We start from the raw sequence: 20575 nt of genomic DNA on the forward strand, positions 1-20575 counted from the left end.
CGGTCCTCGGGAGGCAGTGTCCACGTTTTTTTTTTAGTTCACATACGCGGTTTGATGTCCACACGATGCCACTCTTATTAGCGGTAGAGGAGGGGGGGGCACCCCTCAACCGCAGGTGGTGCCAGGTGGAGGGTGTGCCGCCCCCAAGAAGCTGAGGGTGGTTGCCTCGGAAGGGGAGCCGGTGATGTGCCGCGGCACCACCGCTGAGGTGAGTGGTGGGCTGAGACTTAGGAGGCGAAGAAGGGCAGTGGTTCTGCACTCTAGCAGATAGTGGTGGAGGGGCTGTTGCACCTCGGCCCCACAGATCTTGCAGCGTTCGTGCCTCTTCCGGAGCGTAGCTTTTGCCACCCTAAACGGATCCTGTGGACGGGAGATTCCGCCCTTATACCCGGAGGCAGGTGGACTGCCTCGTACTTAATGACGAGGTAGTACCACAACGCTGATTCCGAAGTATGAAGTTTGCTGTTGTGGTTTGTCCTGGCCATTAATCTGGATCTGTGTGATCGTGGATGCCAGGGCCAGTGTGGTTTTGCTGATGAACCTCCGCAATCGTGTTCTCTGGGATCCCGACGTGACTGGGGATCTAGTGAAATGTTGCTGATCTTTCATCCTGGTTCGGAAGATGCAGCGAATGCTGGATTAATGTCGTCAAGTAGACGTCATCCGCTGTCTTCGCGGACCGAATGACGTCAATAACACCCCTTGAGTCGGTGTGGATCACTGCTCAGCAGAGAGAGAGGGCGTGGTCAAGGGCCTTGGGGAAGGCAGCAAACTCCGCCTGAAGAGGAGAGCTCCAGTCGCTCACTCTCCATAGGGCGGTCACCCCCATCGGCGGTTTTAAAAGCCGCGCCACACCTTCCCGTGAGGGGCTCCATAGAGCCGTCCGTGTAGTTCAAGCTTGATGGGGTCATGGACCTTGTGGCTTTAAGGACCATGGGTTGCAGTCAGCCTTCCTCCCCTTCAGGTAGAAAAATTGGAAGCTGACTCAGAGAAACGCCACGGGGGAGGAGGAGGAGGAGGAAGAGGGCATAATCTGGATGAGGGCCGTCTAGAGCACGTCACCGAACCAATTACCAGAGTTCAAAAGCGTGGATCGCATTCATCGCATGGGCCCTATAAAAGTGACCGGTGAGGTCTCCTTTGGCTTTTAGGGCACTCAGAAGGGAGGTCTTCACTTCACTCTCCCTTGGGCCGGTCAAAAGTCGGACGAGAAGACCGGAAGAAACTATACCGTCCATCCACATATCTTGCCTGTTGTCACAGATATTTTGGGAGTCGAGACTACTCTCAAAAGACGAAAAAAAAAAAAAACTATCAATATTCCTCAAGGAACCGTCTGTTTCGCTTCAGGTCCCTTACACGCCAAAGTGCCGCCCCGGGGCAAAGTTCTCAGTGACGCCCCCCCCCCCCTTCCCCCATCTCCACTTCCCATCTCCACCATCCCTTACAGCCAGTTTTAGCTACTGGCTTGCGAGATAATTAAACGGATTTTAAAAATTATATTTAATGTCCCTATTGCAGAGAGGATAAGGGAAAAATATTACATATTCCGTTGATTCTAACGCAAAATTCGTATATTACAGTAAGATATTCAGGGATCTTTTGGCCTTTTTTAACTATAATTATTTTGTCAGCCTTGTGGGTGTTATGTCCAGACTAGAATTGCATCCCCAGTGCATTAATGTGCGTGGTTGTTGTTGTACAGATGAGAGTACAAGGGAAGAGATAACCCGTATATTTATTAGAAGGAAGATGGATGTGTTGGGATTAAGTAAATATAAGTTGAAAGGGAAGGGTGAGTTTGAGTTTGGGAGTGTAGTGGGGAGGGTGTCGAGGGAGGGAAGGAGTGGCTCTGCTGGTGAGGAGGTAGGTAAAGTCGTGGTGGAGTGGAAGGAGTTTTTTTTTTTTTTCAAGGTTAATGTCGATGAAGGTGAAACTGTAAAGGGAGATGTGGGTCTTTGTGAGCGCATATGAGCCTGGTAGTAAAAATAATGTAGAGGGAAGGGAGGCTTTTCAGATAGATTTAAATGAGTGCATAAAGTTTGGGGAGGAATGTCAATGTAGTGATTTTGGGAGATCTCAATGTTAGAATAAATGAACCAATAGGTTGGGAAGTGTGAAGTGCCAGGCCAAAATCATAGTGGGGAGTTAATGGTGATGTGTCTAGAAAGTTGATGGTAGCTAAGACAGTCTTTAGGGGGAAAATCAAGCAGAAGTACACATGGGAGAGGGTAATGGATGGAAGGGTGGTTGATAAGGCATTAATGGACTATGTAGTGGTATCCGGGAAAACAGTATGAAGAGATTTGGATATCCATGTTCTAAGGTGAGAGAGGGGGGGAATATCAGATAATTCTTTTTGGTGGAAGGTAAGTTGAGAGTGGAGGATAGGTGGAAAAAAAAAAAAAGGACGGAAGGTAGAGAGGAGTTTAGAGTAAACTGTTAAAATGAGAAGGAAAAGGAGCAGGAATACAAGGAGAAACTGAGAGAAGTGTGGAAGAAGGTGGGTGGTGAAGGATAGAGTAGAGGTAGGAATGGGCGTGTTTTAAGGAGGGAATGACAAGGCATTTTCTTGCTTCTCTCAACCTACATTCTACCTCCATCTCCACTCCTCCTTTTCTTGCCACATTTGCACCCGAGTATCTAAAACTATCCACTTCCACCAGTCTATCTCCCTTAATACTTCCAGTCTGCTGCCTCTTTCTCCCCTTATACGGTAGATCTCATCACCTTACTTTTACTCACATTTGTCTTCAATTTCCTTCTTTCGTACACCTTTCCAAACTCTGTCACTAACTTTCTCATTCCCTCCTCTAATCCTGCTACAAGTGCAGGATTGCCAGAAAACAACAACTGGCTTATCTCCCACTTTTCTCCATTTTCTATAAACATCTACAATTCCTGACCCATTACCTTTGGGTTTACCTCTTGCACCACCCTATCCATGTATAAATTGAACATTACAAAGAAAAAACTCAATGCAAGGACCCCTAGCAAATCAAATTAAATCAAGTGTTAAAAAGTATTTTAGGGAGTTGCTAAATGTGAAGGAGGATAGGAAGGGAAAGGTAGTTGCAGTGGGAAGCTCTAAGAAAATGGCCAGGATGAGTGAGGAAAATGGAGGAGAAATAAGGAAAGATGAAGTGAAAGCAGCTGTTAAGATGATGAGAGCAGGTAAGGCACTTAGGTTGGATGGATGCCATGCAGAATTTCTGAAAAAAGGAGGTACAGTTATGGTGAACTGGCTCATGAGGTTATTTAATGTTTGTTTAAAAGAAGGTAGAGTCCCAAAAGGACTGGAAGAGTGCTTGTATAGTTCTACTTTACAATGGAAAAGGGGACAAGTGTGAGTGCAGTAGTTTCAGAGGGAACATTTTGTTAAGTGCAGTTGGGAAAGCTTATGGGTGGGTCTTGATTGAGAGGATTAGGAGAGGAACAGAGGGAGTAATTGGTGAGGAACAGTGTGGGTTTAGGACAGGTAGGGGTTGAGTGGATCAGACTTGTGGTAAGCCAGATATGTGAGAAAGCTTTAGGAAAAGGTAAGGATGGTTTTCGTGTCTTTATAGATTTGGAAAAGGCTTATGACGGTAAACAGGAAGGCGACAGGGTAAACAGGAAGGCACTGTGGGAGGTATTGCAGGAAACCTCTTAAGGGCAGTCATGAGTTTTTATGAGAGTAGTAGAGCTTATGTTAGAATTAGAAATGGAGAGAGTGAGTGGTTTGAGCTAAAGGTGTGACTTCATCAGGGATGTGTTATGTTGCCTTGGCTGCTCAATTTATACATGAATGAGGTGGTGTGAGTGGTAAATGCAATAGTGGGTCGGGGAGTGGAGATGGTGAAAGAAAATGGAGAAAAGTGGGAGATAAGCCAGCTGTTGTTTGCTGACGACACTGCACTTATACCAGGATCAGAGGAGGAATTGAGGAAGTTGGTGACAGAGTTTGAGGTGTGTGACAGAAGGAAGTTGAAGATAAATGTGGGTAAAAGTAAGGTGATGAGATGTACAAGGGGAGAAAGTGGCAGCAGACTGGAAGTGAGTATTAAGGGAGAGAGACTGGAGAAAGTGGAGAGTTTTAGATACTGTACTTGGGTGCTAATGTCGTGGGCAAGGGAGGAGTGGAGGTGGAGGTAGAATGTAGATTGAGAGAAGTGAGTAAATGCCTTGGTGGATTAAAAAATGTAATGAGAAATAGACATTTGGGAATGGATGCTAAGAGAAGATTGTATGAAGGAGTGATTGTGCCAACAGCACTGTATGGGGTAAAAACATGGAACATAAGAAAGGAAGAGAGGAGGAGTTTGAATGTGTTTGGGATGAGGTGCCTGAGAAGTATGATAGGGGTTACTTGGCTGGATAGAGTGAGAAACAAGGAGGTGAGGAGGATAATGGGGATGGAAAGGGAGTTTAGAGATAGGGCTGATGAAAGAGTATTGGGATGGTTTGGACACATGAAAAGAATGAATGAAGAAACATTAGTAAAAGAGGTGTGGAAGGAGTAAACATGAGGGGGCGACCAAGGATGCGAAGGATGGATGGGGTGAAAGGGTCATTAGGAAAGAGGGGAATGTCTGTTGAGGAAGGGTGGGAGAGGACAGAAGATAGGGGTGAATAAAGAATGGTTGTGTATAGATAATGCTGTGAGGCATGAGGGGAAGTGGGTGGGGGATGGGTGGTGAGGGAGTGTGTGAAAAATAATCTGACACAGCCCAAAGGTTCTTCCCGTCTTCTCCATTTCTGCATGGGGGGATGGAGAGGGGGTTGCCAATTTAATGAAGTGGCCTTGCTGTGTATGTTCTGTGTCTTGCGACACTGTTTCTGACCCAGGGCAGTGGGCGAAATGCAGGGATGACCCGTCATCCAGGAGGAGCCAATATAAGAGGGAGGGAGGGGGTTGCTACCTCCCTTGTAAGGGGGAAAAAGCCTTTGGTATATGTATGTATGTACTATCAATTTACATATTACTTCCCTGTGTGAGATACCATCAGGCCTTGGAGCTTTTCTCACATCTATGATCTCCAATAGTTTGTGTACTTCCTTTGCTTCTACACTGATTTCATATAAAGTGCTGTCTATAGGTCCTTTTCTTACTGCTGCTGAGTAGTTTTCTCTGATGAAAACTGGTTAGAAACTTCTGTTCATAGTTTCAGCCTGTGCTAATGTGACTTTATAAATTTTTCCATTTACTGTTAGTTTAGATATTAAATTCTTGTGTCTTAACTTGCATTTGACAAACCTCAAGAATAGTTTTGTTTCATGTTTGTATTTGTCAATAATACTCCTATGTTTTGAAGCAGAACATGCTATTGATGAACATTCCATATATAATTTTTTTTACAGTTTAGTGTGCAGTCACCATGTCGGTAGGAGAGCAGAACAATGCATCTATTACAGGTATGACATGATGTATTTTTAAATGTTGTGTATTGTGTCCACCTTCCTCTGTTGTAAAGAGGGAATATATTGAATTTTAAGGATTCAATGACATTAACTTACATATGCTAGAGTTCCTCTCCCAAAATATTTATTGGCTACTATTATTGCAGGCACCTAAACCTGGCCTATTATTCATCAGAATGAAGCAGATATATCTTTCTTTATTGGTGCAAACAGTTTTGTTAAAAATATCCATTATCATTAGATAAATTTTGTATATGGTAATATATAAAATACTAACAATGAAAGATGTTTGCATATTTCTGATATACTGTATTATACATCATTTTTTGGTGTCTACAATAGTGCATGTTATTCCTAATCTGATGGATAATTTTTTCTCTTTAGGTGGTAAATCAGGGTCCACAGCTTTACAAACATATAAAGATGCCTTTACTGACCTCATGGCAGGCTCAATGGGTAAGTATTTGTCATAGTATTCTAATGTGAAAGGAATATACTTTACAATGAATTAACTGCATGTTGCTGTTTTATATAACCAATTTCACATTCTAATGTAAAAATGTGTTCATAATTTTGTCTTGATTTTTCATTTATCATTAAGAGGAATTTCATAATTATCTTATTGACTGGAAAATTCAATAACATGGCAATCTTGTTTTCTTTGTGCAGGAGGGGTTGCAAGTGTATATGTGGGTCAGCCCTTAGATACAGTTAAGGTCAAGATGCAGACATTCCCTGACATGTATAAGAACATGGTCAAGTGTTTTACAGAAACATTTCGACGTGAAGGCATAAGAGGACTTTATGCAGGGACAGTTCCTGCATTAGCAGCTAATATTGCAGAAAACTCTGTTTTATTTGCAGCTTATGGTGTTTGCCAAAAAGGTGTTGCCAAAGTTCTAAATGCAAAGGTATGGGCTGATGTACAAGTACAGAGAGTGGTTGTAAAGATGACAAAATGTTGTGATAAATTATTCTTAAGTTTGCCATCTGAAGATATGGTTTTGATAGTGTTGTCTTATATATAATGTTAATGGACATTTTTTCTACATTGTACTTCTAAGAGTGAAACAAAGACCAAAAAAAGGCCTCCAAAATATGACTCCAAACGTAATAGGAACATACTAGTTTGAAGTCAAGTGTTGATATAGGTGAAGTATTTTGAAACTGCAATAAATAATTTCAAAACACTTCACCAGTATCAATACTTGACTTCAAACTGGTATGTGTCATGCTTCATTGCTACTGACCCAGACAGTGATTTGGAAACAGAGATGATCTTTTTTTCATAAGGAGCTAAGATAAAAGGGAAACAAATGGGTGATGGATGGGAATGGGATGGGTAGTGGTGGGTAGCTTAGCTTACTACCTCCCATATAAGAGGGAAAAAGCCTCATTTTGGACAGGTGGAGAATGTCACGAGACGAGTTCCATAGCCTCTCTGTGGATAGAAAGAATGAACATTCTAATTAGCTCCTTCAGAAAACTATTTCCATAGAAAAGGGCAAAATGTGTGAGTGTAGTATTATATGGTCTTCTAAGGATAGGAGGCCCACAGTTGATAAGTTCAGGACAGTGACCACATGATAGAAAAAACTGAGGTGTAGCACTGCAGTAGACGTTGATAAAGTGGAAGGCTTTAGATGCACCTTCTGGTAAGAGAGGACTCAGAACATAGGTATTTTCCCAATGTCAACTACACACAAATAATTTTAGTGGCTGTAAATGATTGAGAAATGAGAAACATTGATTAGTGTTCCAATGGCATTGCAAACATGATTTTTTTTTTCCAGTGGAGATATAATGGACCTTTGTTTCTCATCTCCCACAGCCACTGAAATTGCTCATATGCATCTGATGTTACAGGAGCAAATAGGTCCCATGTATGCTAGGGTCATCACCTAAGCTGGTATTTACTTTGTTGTATATACCTAATTGAGTAATTGTAGTAATCATGAAAGGAGCAATGCCTGTTGGGTTCCATCTCCTACTCTCCAATTTATCATACCTAGCCTCAAGTTCATGTACAGTTTCAGCTTAGTCTATATCCTTGATTTCCAATTATCGTGTTTAGATTTGAATTTATGTATTGTTCCATCTTGAGTTATATCACCATCGAAGCTATTCCAAGTATTTATGCATCTGTATGGAAAATTGTATTTCTTTACATCCTTTAGATATAATGTGGTCTTTTTTTATTTGTTCCCATGACCTCTTAAAGCCCTCCCATCTTTAATCAAGAGAGCTCTTCTGTCATTGTAATCTATCACCTTTAGTGACTTGAATACTATAATCATATCACCTCTTTTTCTTCAGTCTTTAAAAGCTGGCAGACCCAATGCTTTTAGTCTTTCCTCACATAATGGTACAGGACATCAGTTTACATTGAATCTAATTTCAAGATTAATAAAAATCCTGCATCTACTCTTTTCTTCAAAGTTCAAACTCTGTTGGAAAATGTCAAAGACATCAGAATGTTGATCCATTTCATATCAACAGCTGTTTCAATCAATAGACATAGCCATTTTAGAGTAAGACTAAGATGATAAGTTATATGTCAAACCACCTGCTTTCATGAGATTGGTTTTTATCTGAAAGTTAGAAAAGTCTGTGGGAAAATGAAAGGATAGTTGTGTATAAAAGGAGCTATTGACACTGAGTGTTTTTAAGGAAGCCAAGGGAAAAGGAGTGGGTCTTGCAACAATAGTAAACAATGAAAGTGGGGAAAGAGGTCAGGGACAGCTTGGTGTAGTAATTTAGAGTTTCTGAAGTTATTCCATCCTGAACCCTGAATCTTCTCATGTGAGTAGTTGTTTGCAGGGCATGACATGTGGCTTGATCCTGGGGATTAGCACAGTAATGATCTAACTAGCACTAGGTACAGTTTAGTGGGTAGTGTTGTGGCTTTGATACATTATGGCTTGTCTAGCACAGCATTAGACCTCACTCCTTGCATGTGGAAATGAGAAATGCAGGTAAGATCATCTAGCACACAGGCATGGTCCTTCACTGGGATGTCTGTGTTGTTTATCTTAAAGGGAGTGTCAGTGATTATTCTGTTGGTTTTACTGCAGTGGAAATATACAACTTTACATTTTGATGAATTGGCCCTGATGGGCAACAGTTGCTTCCATGTATGTGCCTCATCAAGTATGTTCTGCATTACATGAAAAGCTTCCTCCACTGTTTTTTTGTGTCTACTAATGTGATTAGTATTTTCTGCATATGAAAATGGTAAGGGGTTAGTTTCGCAGGCAAATCTGGCTCTGGGAGATCATTCATATACAGGTTATAAAGAGTGGGGGCAAGGACAGAGCCTTGAAGTACTTCACCTGTAGGTACAAAAAGCTGAGACAGACAGCCCTATCATCCAACTGATGCTGGAACTTTGCACAAGCTTGAGAACTTTCTTATTTTTCTCACTCTGTCCAATTTTCCATTATTTCCATTATCACTGTTCTTTCTAGCTTAGTATAAGGTAGTTGTGTGTTTCCCACCCTTAGGAAGCCATCCTGAAGGCTGTCATTGTCAACAATGATGTTACTCTTGTTACAGTAAATAAGGATTAAGTTATTATTGTCTGTGACTGAGGAGCCTAATCTGTGAGGCACAGATCCTCCCATTTACTTTTTAGGAGAAATTGACACTAGGTTGCAGGGGCTGTTTTCATCACTTTGACCCCCCCTGTTGCTTCCAATCATTCAAATTTTACAAGTTAGAGTTGTCTACCTCTCACTTCACTAATTTTTTCTGTCTAGGAGAATTAAATTTCTATTTTTTATTTATTCCATATCTTTCTTTAGTAAATTCTTATATGTACAGCACACTCCAAAGGAATTCCCTGAGAGCATGTTGAGCTTTGTAGTGACATAGTGATTTCTTTAGTCCAATGATCTTCAACTTTATATTTAAGGTCCTCCCCAAAGGGCATGATCTTACAATAGTGAACCAATTGAATTTTTTTCTCCTCCACCCTTTCACCAATCAGATTCATTGTTACAAGTCTCTATGGCAATATTGTTTACTTAGAATAATCTCAAGTCTGCATAATTCTTACTTAGGTTACAAAGGAATGTCATGTCAGCAATTCACTCAAGCCCATGACCAATATTTACAAATAAGAATTTTATTACCTACACAAGGCTGAAAGTGGACTTAGGCAACCTGTTTGCTCATTCCATATATTAATTTATAAACAATTAACCCATAAAATGTAACACCTGTCTTCCAACCCACTTTCTACCTTCTTTTATAACTACTAGCCTCTTACAGCTGTATTTACCTAGTTGTAATATTTACCTAGTTGTAATATACGGGAGGGGAGCTATGCTCGTGGTGACCCGTCTTTGTATCTCTCCGCATCAAGTTTTATCTTAAAATCTTGTATAGTGTTAGCACATACTGTTTTGTTGTCTAATTTGTTCCATATATTTATCGCTCTGTGTGGGAAACTGTTCCTTTTCAAGTTTTTTCTATAACTATCCTTTTTCAATTTTTTTCCGTGTTCTCTTGTTTTACCATTGTCCCACATTAATAGGTCGTTCCTGTCTAAAACTTCCATTCCTTTCATTATTCTGTAGATAGTTAGCAAATCTCCTCTTTCTCTTCTTTGTTCCAGAGTTGGTAGGTTCAATTTGGATAGTCTTTGCTCATATGTTAGTTCGGCGAGTGTCGGTGCTAGTTTTGTTGTCGCTCTTGCATATGGTATGGAAGAGATAACCTACAGTCATTGTCTTCATGCCAAACTTAGAACATATGTATAAAACTGAAATTCTGTTAACTTTTACAGGATGTAAATGACCTCTCCCCTCTCAGTAATGCAACAGCAGGATTTTTTGCTGCTTTTTTCTCATCCTTGACTCTGTGCCCTACTGAACTGGTCAAATGTAAACTACAGGCTATGAGGGAAACAGCACTATTGGAGAACAAAGTACAGGTATGTCTTTGTCAATTTATTTGAATTTGGACTTGATTTATTGAAATAAACTCTCCAAAACTTCAGAAAGTTTAATCATTGTTATTATTATTTTTAATCAAACAGAATTGATTAGGACACGGTAAGTTCCTTGTCATTTACTTCAGTCAGTTGTTGAAAAGTCTTTTGACACATTTGGGGTCTAGAAATGTTTTTATCTAAAGGAATATGAATAAACAAATTATGGCTTATAACAGTAGTAACTTTAAAAAAGAAAAAAAAAATTTAGGAGTGGAGAGCTGAAATGAATTTCTGTTTTAGGAGAGAATAGGTCCATGGAAGCTTACACGTCAAATCCTACAAACTGAAGGAATTCCAGGAATGTTTCGTGGCCTGACTTCCACATTTGCTCGAGAGATGCCAGGATATTTCTTCTTCTTTGGGGGATATGAATTAAGCAGAACTTTACTGACTCCCAAAGGCAAAACCAAAGATGAAATAGGTGAGCAAACCATTTTCAAAGTTACAACAGCACATTGTAGAGGTAGTTGTTGACTTAAAATCTATGTGACTTGCGACTGATTGATTTTACAACCGTCTGGTCAGCCAGCATTACTCTCACTTGCCAAACTGTAGAAAAGTATAGTCTATTTAGTTTTGTTGAACATAGTTTTATCACAAGCCATTCCAAGGCTCCATACACCTACACTGAAAACTTTATTTGTCTCAGTTACATGTTGTCTTCTTTATTTTGTAACCACATCTTTCTGTCATCCCCTGGTAAGATTTTTTCTAATGAAACTCCTCATTCATATGTACATCATGATCAAATCTCCCACACACACATCTCTCTTCCAGTGTGGCCAGATTAATTTTGTTCAGTCTTTCTTCAAAGATCAATTTCTCATACAACGAATGAGCATAGTTTTTCTCTGTATCACCTCCAGTTTATGTATGTAGATGTATGGAATAGTGGGGAGGCTGTTCAGGGTGGTCAGAAGATTTAACTTAAGTAATAGATCTTGTGTTAGGGTAAAAAAGGAAGTTTGAGGATAGTTTGAAATGAAGGTGGGCTGCACTAGGGTTGTGTAATGTCATCATGGTTGCTCAACATGTACAGATAATCATCAACTTACAACCAGTTTTTCTTAGTTGTTATCATGCATTTAAAGAAATTAACTAGTTCCATTGGTGTGGCATAGTACCACTCACAAAAACAAAAATTTTCTGCCACTGATTGTGACCCCGCTTTCATGTGGCGCACCGAATCAGTCTTTGTCAGGATCGGTGGATGCTGGGTATGGGCTGTCCAAAGGGTAAACACAAGTGCCACAACCAAAATTCTCCTCCCTACCACAGATAACACTACAGAAATCCAATCCATTCAAACCCACACAGGCAATAAATCAACACTGACAATAGTTAACATGTACATTCCCCCCCAATCATCCCCCACAGTTCCAAACACCTTCAGGCCTCAATTTAGCCAACTAGCCTCAATCCCCAACCTGATCATGGGTGGTGACTTCAACGCTAAGTCGTCTGCCTGGTATGTCAACAACCCTGACACAGATAGAGGGCTTGATGTACAGACTCAGTTTGACTCATTGACTATCATTAACAACACACATAATCATACACATATCCCACACCAAGCTCTCAACACTCCCTCCTCTCCTGATATCACCTTTTGCTCCCCCTGCCTAACCCCAACAACATCATGGAGAGTGGTCAGAACCCTTGGTTCTGACCACCTTCCAATCATCATCACCACCAAAACAAGATGCACCCCAGTTGGCCACAGGCACACATACACCAATTACAAGAGAGCTAACTGGGAAGCTTTTACTGAAGAGACAGAACAACATTTTGAAACACTTAACAGTACACCAATCACAAACATAAACAATGCTGTGCACACTTTTAATACAATCATACAAAACGCAGACAAGAGATACATCCCTAGAGGCAACAGAAAATCACACAACCCCAACTTCACACCAGAAATCCAAGGCCTCATCAGACAACGAGACACGCTTAAACACAATACCCCCACACCTATCCCTCAAAACATAGCAGACCAAATACAAACACTAAACACTGTGATTGCCAATAAAATACACAAACAAAAAACACAAAATTGGCAAAACTTTATCAATACACTTGATCACAAAACAAACACCAGCAAATTGTACAAAACACTCAACAGCATTACACTATCCAACAGTAACACAACACACTCTCATGCAGCAATAATCACAACAACAGACAATCTACCCTCAAACAGACAACAAGCAAACACACTCATAAATCATTTTGCACAGACAAGCCATCTCACTTCTCACCCTGATGACCGATGCACTATTCGACGTAAGAACAACTTTCCCACAGACTCAGACTATACACCCTTCATAGACAGTCAGACAAAACACATAATACATAATCTCAAGCACTCATCTGCCTGTGGCCCTGATAACATAACTAACATCCACCTAAAACACATTGGACCACAACGTATACATGCACTCACAAACATTGCAAACTACAGCTATTCACACAACATTATGCCCGACATCTGGAAGCATGGTAAAATAATCACCATTCCAAAACCGAACAAAGACCCAACAATCCCAACATCGCACCACCCAATCACACTTCTCTGCATCCCCTCTAAAGTCATTTAATGCCTAATACTTCAACTTGTCACACCACATATTCCCCTTGCTGACTCACAACACGGTTTTAGGCCACTACACTCCACAAACACTCTTCTGATAAACCTCACACAAAGAATTTTAGATGGCATCAATTCAGATAGGCCCCACCACAGAACACTTCTTATAACATTAGACATTAGTAAAGCTTTTGATGCTATCCCCCGCCACAACCTAACAAATAAAATATATAACACAGACATGCACAATAACACCAAAAGATGGCTGGCCAATTATCTGGCAGGTAGGAATGCTTATGTGTCATATAATGGCCAATCATCGCACATCAGAAACATTAAGAATGGAGTACCACAGGGCTCTATTCTATCCCCCACGCTCTTTAATCTATACATGCATGACTTACCCACACCAGACACCTCAGAAATACAAATCTCTTCCTATGCAGACGACATAACAATCACATGCACACATCGTAACACAGACAAAGCTGCAGAAATAATCCAGCCATACCTTGATACACTCAACACATGGTTCATCACAGACTCAAAATAGCTCCAACCAAATCTACAGCAACACTTCTCACCAAATGGACAAAAGAACACAAATACATACCTCATCTCTACATCAACAACACTCGAATACCACACACAAACACACCGAAAATTCTTGGTGTAACATACGATACATCCATGTCTTTCAAACAACACATCACAAACATAAAAAACAAATGCACACCTAGACTTAATGGACTTAAGTCAATCATTGGAACAACATTTGGACAAAACAAAGAAACTAATACAACAATATACAAACAATGCATACGCTCAGTGATGAACTATGCGAGTCCTGCATGGGCTCCTAATCTCAGTGAGACACACCACAACACCCTTCAAATCATACAAAACAAAGTCCTAAAAACAATTACAGGCTGCACAAATACTACACCTACAGACCATTTACACCATGAAACAAAAGTCCTCAAAGTCAAGGACCACCTCAACATGAGAGGCACACAAACACTTGCCGCAGCCACCACAAACACATCACACCCACTACACTACATAGCAGAACACCCGCACACACCAAGAAACATTAAAACAACGCCCAAAGACCTGTATCACACACAGGTTCTCTCTTCTCTTCCTCCACAACCACCAAATACCAGCCTCCGGAAACATATTCATAATCATATCACTCACCGCTCCATTAACCACTTCACTCCGGGACTTAAATCTCGCGGGCAGCAGCCGATGCCAGCCGTACGACGTGTCGTAATAATACTCGCATCATAAAATATAGTCACCGCTTTATCATTCGTTCTCTCTTTCACCCGCGAATTTTGAAAACCATAGAGAATGTGATTAAGGTAATATTATAGAGAATTTCAAAAAGTAGGGGCGAATACAATAAATATAATCAAGACGCCGATATGGCAGCGTTGCATATGCACTTGCTCCTCATGCCGCCTACGTGTGCGGCACCGTATGGTAGGGGTTAACACATTGAAAGACAACACACTGCTGCATGCCAGACCCCCTGATATCTACCCTTCTGAATCCTCTCTCCCACGAAAGGACAGAGTCCATCTGGCCAGACTGCGGTGCGGCCACCACCCAGCACTTCTAAGCTACCAGAAGAGGCTGGATGACCGCATTGTGAACAGCTGCCCAGGATGTAACACTTCACCCCATACCATACAACACATAATGGAAGACTGCATTATACACAATCATGCCCGCAAACAACACAACATACACTCTATAAAGGATTTGTGGCTGTGGCATTCCTTGGGGAGACGGGACTGCTCGGACAGACAGTCTAGGGAACGACAACAACAACAACAACAACACTGGAAGACTGTGAAAGGATTGTAAAATATTGATGAACCAAATATCTTGAAGAGATAAACATTGTGGCAGACAGTCGTTTTGGATACAGATCTAGAAGGTCATGTGTGTCGAACCTTTTAAAAAAGCCTCCACTTCAGAGTGACTGATGCACTGCAAGAGAGAGACAGGTGAGTAGACTGTGTGTACTTAGACCTAGAGAAGGCTTTTGTTAAAGTACCTCATAGTCAACATATGTGAAAATTGGATCATGTTGGAGACTTAAGAGACAAACTACTAGAATGGATGAGAGGATGAATGGATAAAGGAAAGATACATGAAGTCAGTAGTGAAGGGTAAGATGTTAAGATGGAAAGGAGTAATAAGTGGAGTTCCACAAGGTTCAGTGCTTGCACCAATAATGTCTCTTTTCTATATCAGTGACATGGTGAAGGTACAACAAGCCATGCAAACATATTTGCTGATGATGCAAAAACATGAGAAGAGTGAAAAATGAGGACTGTAGGCTATTTCTAAAAGACCTCGACACTATTCATGGAATCAGGAATGGGAAGTTTATTTCAGTACTAAAAGAATCAAAATATTGGAAATGGGCAATAGCCACAAAAGACCATCTTGAAATTATTCCTTGGGATGTGAACCCATTATTACATATCAGCAGGCTTGTGGGAGAGATGAACAGACTGCTGCAGAAGATTAAAGTGACATTTCACTATATGGATGAAGAGACAGTGAAAAAACTCATTGAAACACTGATATGTTCAAGACTGGAATATGCATATGTAGTATGGTCCCCACATAGAGTGAAGGATATAAGCAAGATTGAGAGAATATAAAGGGCAACAACAAACTGGTTCCAATCCTGGCAGATAAACCATAGAAGGAAAGACTTAAAACACTGGGTCTGCCAACTTTGAAAGATCAAAGAGAAAGAGGTGATACGATTACAGTGTTTAGGTCACCAAAAGATAGATTACATTGACAGAAGAGATCTCTCTATTAAGGATAGAAGGGCTTTAAGACTTCATGAGAACAAATTAAGGAAGACTACATGCCCGAAGGATGTGATGAAATGCAGTTTTCCATATAGATACATAAACACTTGGAATAGCTCAGAAGGTGATATAGCCCATGCTGGAACAATACATAAATTCAAATTAAATTATGATAATTGAAAATCAAAGATATAGATTAAGTTGGAACTGTGCATGAATTTGAGGCTAAATACAATAAACTGGAGAGTAGGAGATGGGATCCAACAAATGTTGCTCTTTTCCTGTATACCATATATTTCCACGTATAAGACGACCCTAAAATCCAAAAATTCACCCCTTAAAATTGGGGGTCATCTTATACTACCATTATAAAAATCAGACCTTGAATTCTACATGAGATGACTTGGTAGGCTAGCCTGCCGATAACCACTGATACACAGGAAATGATTCATATTATGATAAGAACTGGTAATAAAGGTAATTAAACCATATTTACCTTATATATTATTGGCATATCTTTATAGTAAATGGCAATTGTTAATAAATTCGAGGAATAATTCTATATTAATGAAATTACGGTACTTTTAACTACTCTATGTAAACACATTTAACACAGCTGAAAAAAATGTAAACATCGAGCACTGGTTGCGTTCATAGCAACCTTTTTCTTTCGCTAACTTTTCAGTAATTTTTAAGACTGAAAATAAAAATTTTGGATTACAGTACATAAAACGTTTATTTATCAATAAAAAATATATTACAGTAGTTGCATTTAAAACATAGAAAATTTAAAAATTATAAAATTATAAAACTTAATTTCTAATCATCATCAATATTACACATCAAACGTATTTCTAAAACCTTTATTTTCAATAAAATTACATTACATTACATTTAAAACTTAAAACATTATAAAACTTTATTTCTTTATTTGTTTATATAAAAGCGGAAAAAACAGCTGATAATCATAATCAAAACAATTCTTTTTGTACGGTAGGTTTGATACACTGATGCTTTTCTAATTTAGCAGTTGTCTTATACTACCGATATGAGATAAATTCATAAAAATTTGCTCTAATTTTGTACCTTGTCTTATACAAAGATTGTCTTATACACGGAAATATACGGTACTACAGTTACGTAGATACAATCACACTTAAGTGCTTGGTCAGTATATTGTAAGCTCACCTACAAACATGATTACAATCATTTTATCAGTAGCCTATATAATAAAGGAACAAAATGTGGTATTCTAATGAGATATTTTCTATCATCCCTTAGGATTTGTAGTAATGAATTCCTTGAGGTGGAGTACACATTTAGAAAAAAAAAAAAATGGAAAGATATTATACATAAAATTTCTAAACCAGATCAGACTTATGATACTTAGAAAAAAAAAATCAAACTTTTGATACTTAGAGAAAAACAAGACTTTTGATACTTAGGAGAAAAAATCAGACTTTTGATACTTAGAAAAGATTAGATAAAAAATAAAATTTGCTAAAGCATCTAGCATACAGTAAAGAGACATCATGTGGAATAGAAACAACCAGATGTGCAAGAACAAAAACAGTGTTATACCTTGCAATACATGTCCATCTGTTTATCATTAGGAAATGCATCTAGAATTAGACAAATTAGTGAAAGACCACAAGAGATATAGAAAGGTATGGATATTGTTGGCAGAAGAAATGTCAACAACTTCCACACCCTTCTATATTCATTTATTCTGTATACATTATTTTAACATAAGTTTTATGTTTTTCCAGGTCCATTTCGTACTGTATTATGTGGTGGTATTGCTGGGGTCACCTTGTGGGTAGCAATTTTCCCAGCTGATGTTGTTAAGTCCAGGATTCAGGTAGCAGGGTCAACGGAACCAATGATGAAAGTTATGAAGGGCATCCTTCGTAATGAAGGTTTGTGTTTTTAATTTTCTTTATTTCACTCTTAAATTAAGTTATCTTAGAGTATCAGTTGTGCCCTTTTTCTCTGAGTGCATGCTATATTTACTTAGGCAGGAAGAAATTAAAGGAGTAGAGTATATTTTGCATACCTGGTGTACAGCAGGGTGATTGGTCATGAGTCAATATGGTACTTGGTATCCTCAATACTCAGATCCTTTCTTTAGGCTATATTTAACCAAAATACATCACCATAGTCTGTAAACAAAACAGAAAGTAATATAAGAAATTATACCCATTTCAACTAGGTTAACAAGTACCATTAGTTTTATAAAGCCCAGATCACTACAGTATGCCATGCTTTGTACCTCTCCTTTTCTCACTTCCCTTCATGTTCTACCCTACTGTCTTTTTTTTTCTTTCTATTGTGGTTAGATCTACTTTTGCATGAGGACTGCATGTTCTGTAGGGTAAGATGAACTCCTTTCATCTATCTGGACCATTGTAAGGAAGTTGCTCATTTCTCCTGCTTCTTCTTAGAATGAAACAGCTACTTGATAATATGGCAATTATTGTGTACTTAGGTAAGAAAATATAACAATTATGACACAATGCAGAATTTATAAAGATAATACAGTAATCTCTCATTTTTCTGTTATCCATATATCTGGAAAGCTCAAATATTTGTAATATGAGCAGTTTTGGGCTAGATATATCTGCAACATTTGTGATTCTATCCAGAATTTGTATGAGGTACTGAGTTAGTTAAGTCATGTGGTGGCCACTGCTTGAGGATGGTGCTTGCCAATCAAGCTTAAATGCATGTAGAGAGGAACAAGTAAAAGGTGCAAATGGACAGATGTCAATGGAAGGGAAGATGTAAGGAGAAAATGGGTAGAGTATTTATGAGAGTTGTTGAATGTGAAGGAGGTAAGGAATTGATAGATTGTGGCAGTGGTGGGAAGCTCTAAGAAAATGACTGTGATGGGAGAGGAAAATGAAACAGATCTAGGGGATCAAATGAAGTACAACAAAGAAGTGATATATCCTGAAAGGATGGCCATGTGTGCTCTATATTTTTTCATTTATTTGTTTATATATTTTCTTTAAGTAGAGGAAGAGAAGGTGTTGCCATGTAATGATGGCAGTAGTCAACCAGATGTGGCCATCAAGTCTTGTAGTGGAAGCACTGTGTCTCACTGCATTGTCTGACCCAAATGATATGAGGGTAAAAAAAAAAAAAAAAAAAAAAGGATTATTGAGGTGTTGAATCAGTTTTGGGTGGGTGTATGCTCTGACTTAGACACTTCCTACTAAGGAGTAAAGACCTTTTGGTATGTATGTATATTTAATCTGTGTTAATCATCATGAGCTAAGAGTAATATTTTCTAGCTCTTGCTAGAACCAAATCAATACATTGCTTTTAGTCTGAGAACATTAATTCTAATTTTCAGGTTTGATGGCTCTGTACAATGGCCTAGGTCCAACAGTGATCCGTACATTCCCTGCAACTGGAGCACTTTTTCTAGCTGTGGAGATGACTAAGAAATTTATGCATGGTTTCTTAGATTGAATTGTTGTGAAAATTTTATTACCATCATTGTTGTTGTTATTATTATTATTATTATTATTATTATTATTATTATTATTATTATTGTTATTATTGTTATTATTATTATTATTATTATTATTATTATTATTATTATTATTTACCATTTATTATTATATGAAGGGGTGATTGTGCCCACAGCACTGTATAGGGCAGAAACATGGAACATAAGAGAGGAATAGTTTAAATGTGTTGATCTAATTGTAGTATACAGGAAAGGAGCAACACTCATTGGGTCCTGTCTACTATTCTCTAATTTTCCAACATACCTAGATTTAAATTCATATATGGGTTCCAACTTGATCTATATCATAAATCAGTTTCAATATTTAGAGTTAAACTATATCATTTTACATTTATTGTTCACAATGATTTGATAAAATAAATTGTACACTTTTATATTTTACTACAATAGTCTCATGATGATTTCAATTGTATTCTTGCCCAGATGTATATTTACCTATTTACCTAGTTGTATTTACCTAGTTGTATTTTGCGGGAAGGGGAGCTATGCTCGTGTTGTCCCGCCTTTGTATCTTGCAGTGTCTAGTTTGTTTTTAAACTCATGAATGGTTTTTGCGCATACTATTTCATTGTCCAGTTTGTTCCAAGTGTCCAAAACTCTATGAGGAAAACTGTTTTTCTTCAGTTCTCTTCTATAGCTATGTTTTTTTTATTTTCTTTCCATGTCCTCTTGTGTTTCTTTTGTCCCAGTTAAGTAAGTTCTCACTATCGAGTACCTCTGTGCCTTTCATGATTCTGTAGATGGTCAATAGGTCACCTCTCTCTCTTCTTTGCTCCAGTGTCGGTAACTCCAGTTTAGCCAATCTCTCTTCGTATGATAGGTTTGCAAGTGCAGGTGCCATTTTTGTAGCTGCTCTTTGGATTCTTTCTATTTTCTTTATATTCTTTTTGGTACTGGGGGACCACAATGTCGCTGCATACTCTAATCTAGGCCTTATCAATGTAACCAATATTTTTTTCATCATGTCTTCGTCCAAGTATGTAAACGCCACTTTTATTGATCTTAGCAAATTGTAAGTCTCCCCGACAATTTTGTTAATCTGTATATCATAGGACAGGTCGTTCGTGATAATTACTCCCAAATCTTTTTCGGATCCTACTTTCTTTACTTCTTTGGTTCCAATTGTATATTTTCCTGATATTCTGTTTTTTGCTTTTTCCAAACTCCATTATGCTACACTTCTTAGTATTAAAGTCCACTTCCCA

At 38.9% G+C, this 20575-nt stretch overlaps 1 protein-coding gene across 2 annotated transcripts in view; it reads left to right on the forward strand.

Moving 5' to 3' along the window:
- The window catches only part of LOC143038140 (mitochondrial ornithine transporter 1), a 36827-nt gene extending 17030 nt beyond the window's left edge, over nt 1-19797 (forward strand). Inside the window, exons 2-8 of one of the 2 annotated variants that reach the window (XM_076207150.1) lie at nt 5341-5394; nt 5785-5856; nt 6070-6311; nt 10190-10336; nt 10637-10817; nt 17602-17751; nt 19191-19796. In XM_076207150.1, coding sequence (XP_076063265.1) covers nt 5358-5394; nt 5785-5856; nt 6070-6311; nt 10190-10336; nt 10637-10817; nt 17602-17751; nt 19191-19309 — 948 coding nt within the window. In that variant the 5' untranslated portion in view covers nt 5341-5357 and the 3' untranslated portion in view covers nt 19310-19796. Of the gene's footprint in view, nt 1-5340; nt 5395-5784; nt 5857-6069; nt 6312-10189; nt 10337-10636; nt 10818-17601; nt 17752-19190 lie in introns of both variants that reach the window. The other variant, XM_076207151.1, reaches the window with a different exon arrangement.
- Nucleotides 19798-20575: the final 778 nt, after the last annotated feature.

Source organism: Oratosquilla oratoria, chromosome 23 (assembly GCF_046742065.1).
Source record: "Oratosquilla oratoria isolate Oo_2021 chromosome 23, ASM4674206v1, whole genome shotgun sequence".
NCBI classification, from domain to species: domain Eukaryota; kingdom Metazoa; phylum Arthropoda; class Malacostraca; order Stomatopoda; family Squillidae; genus Oratosquilla; species Oratosquilla oratoria.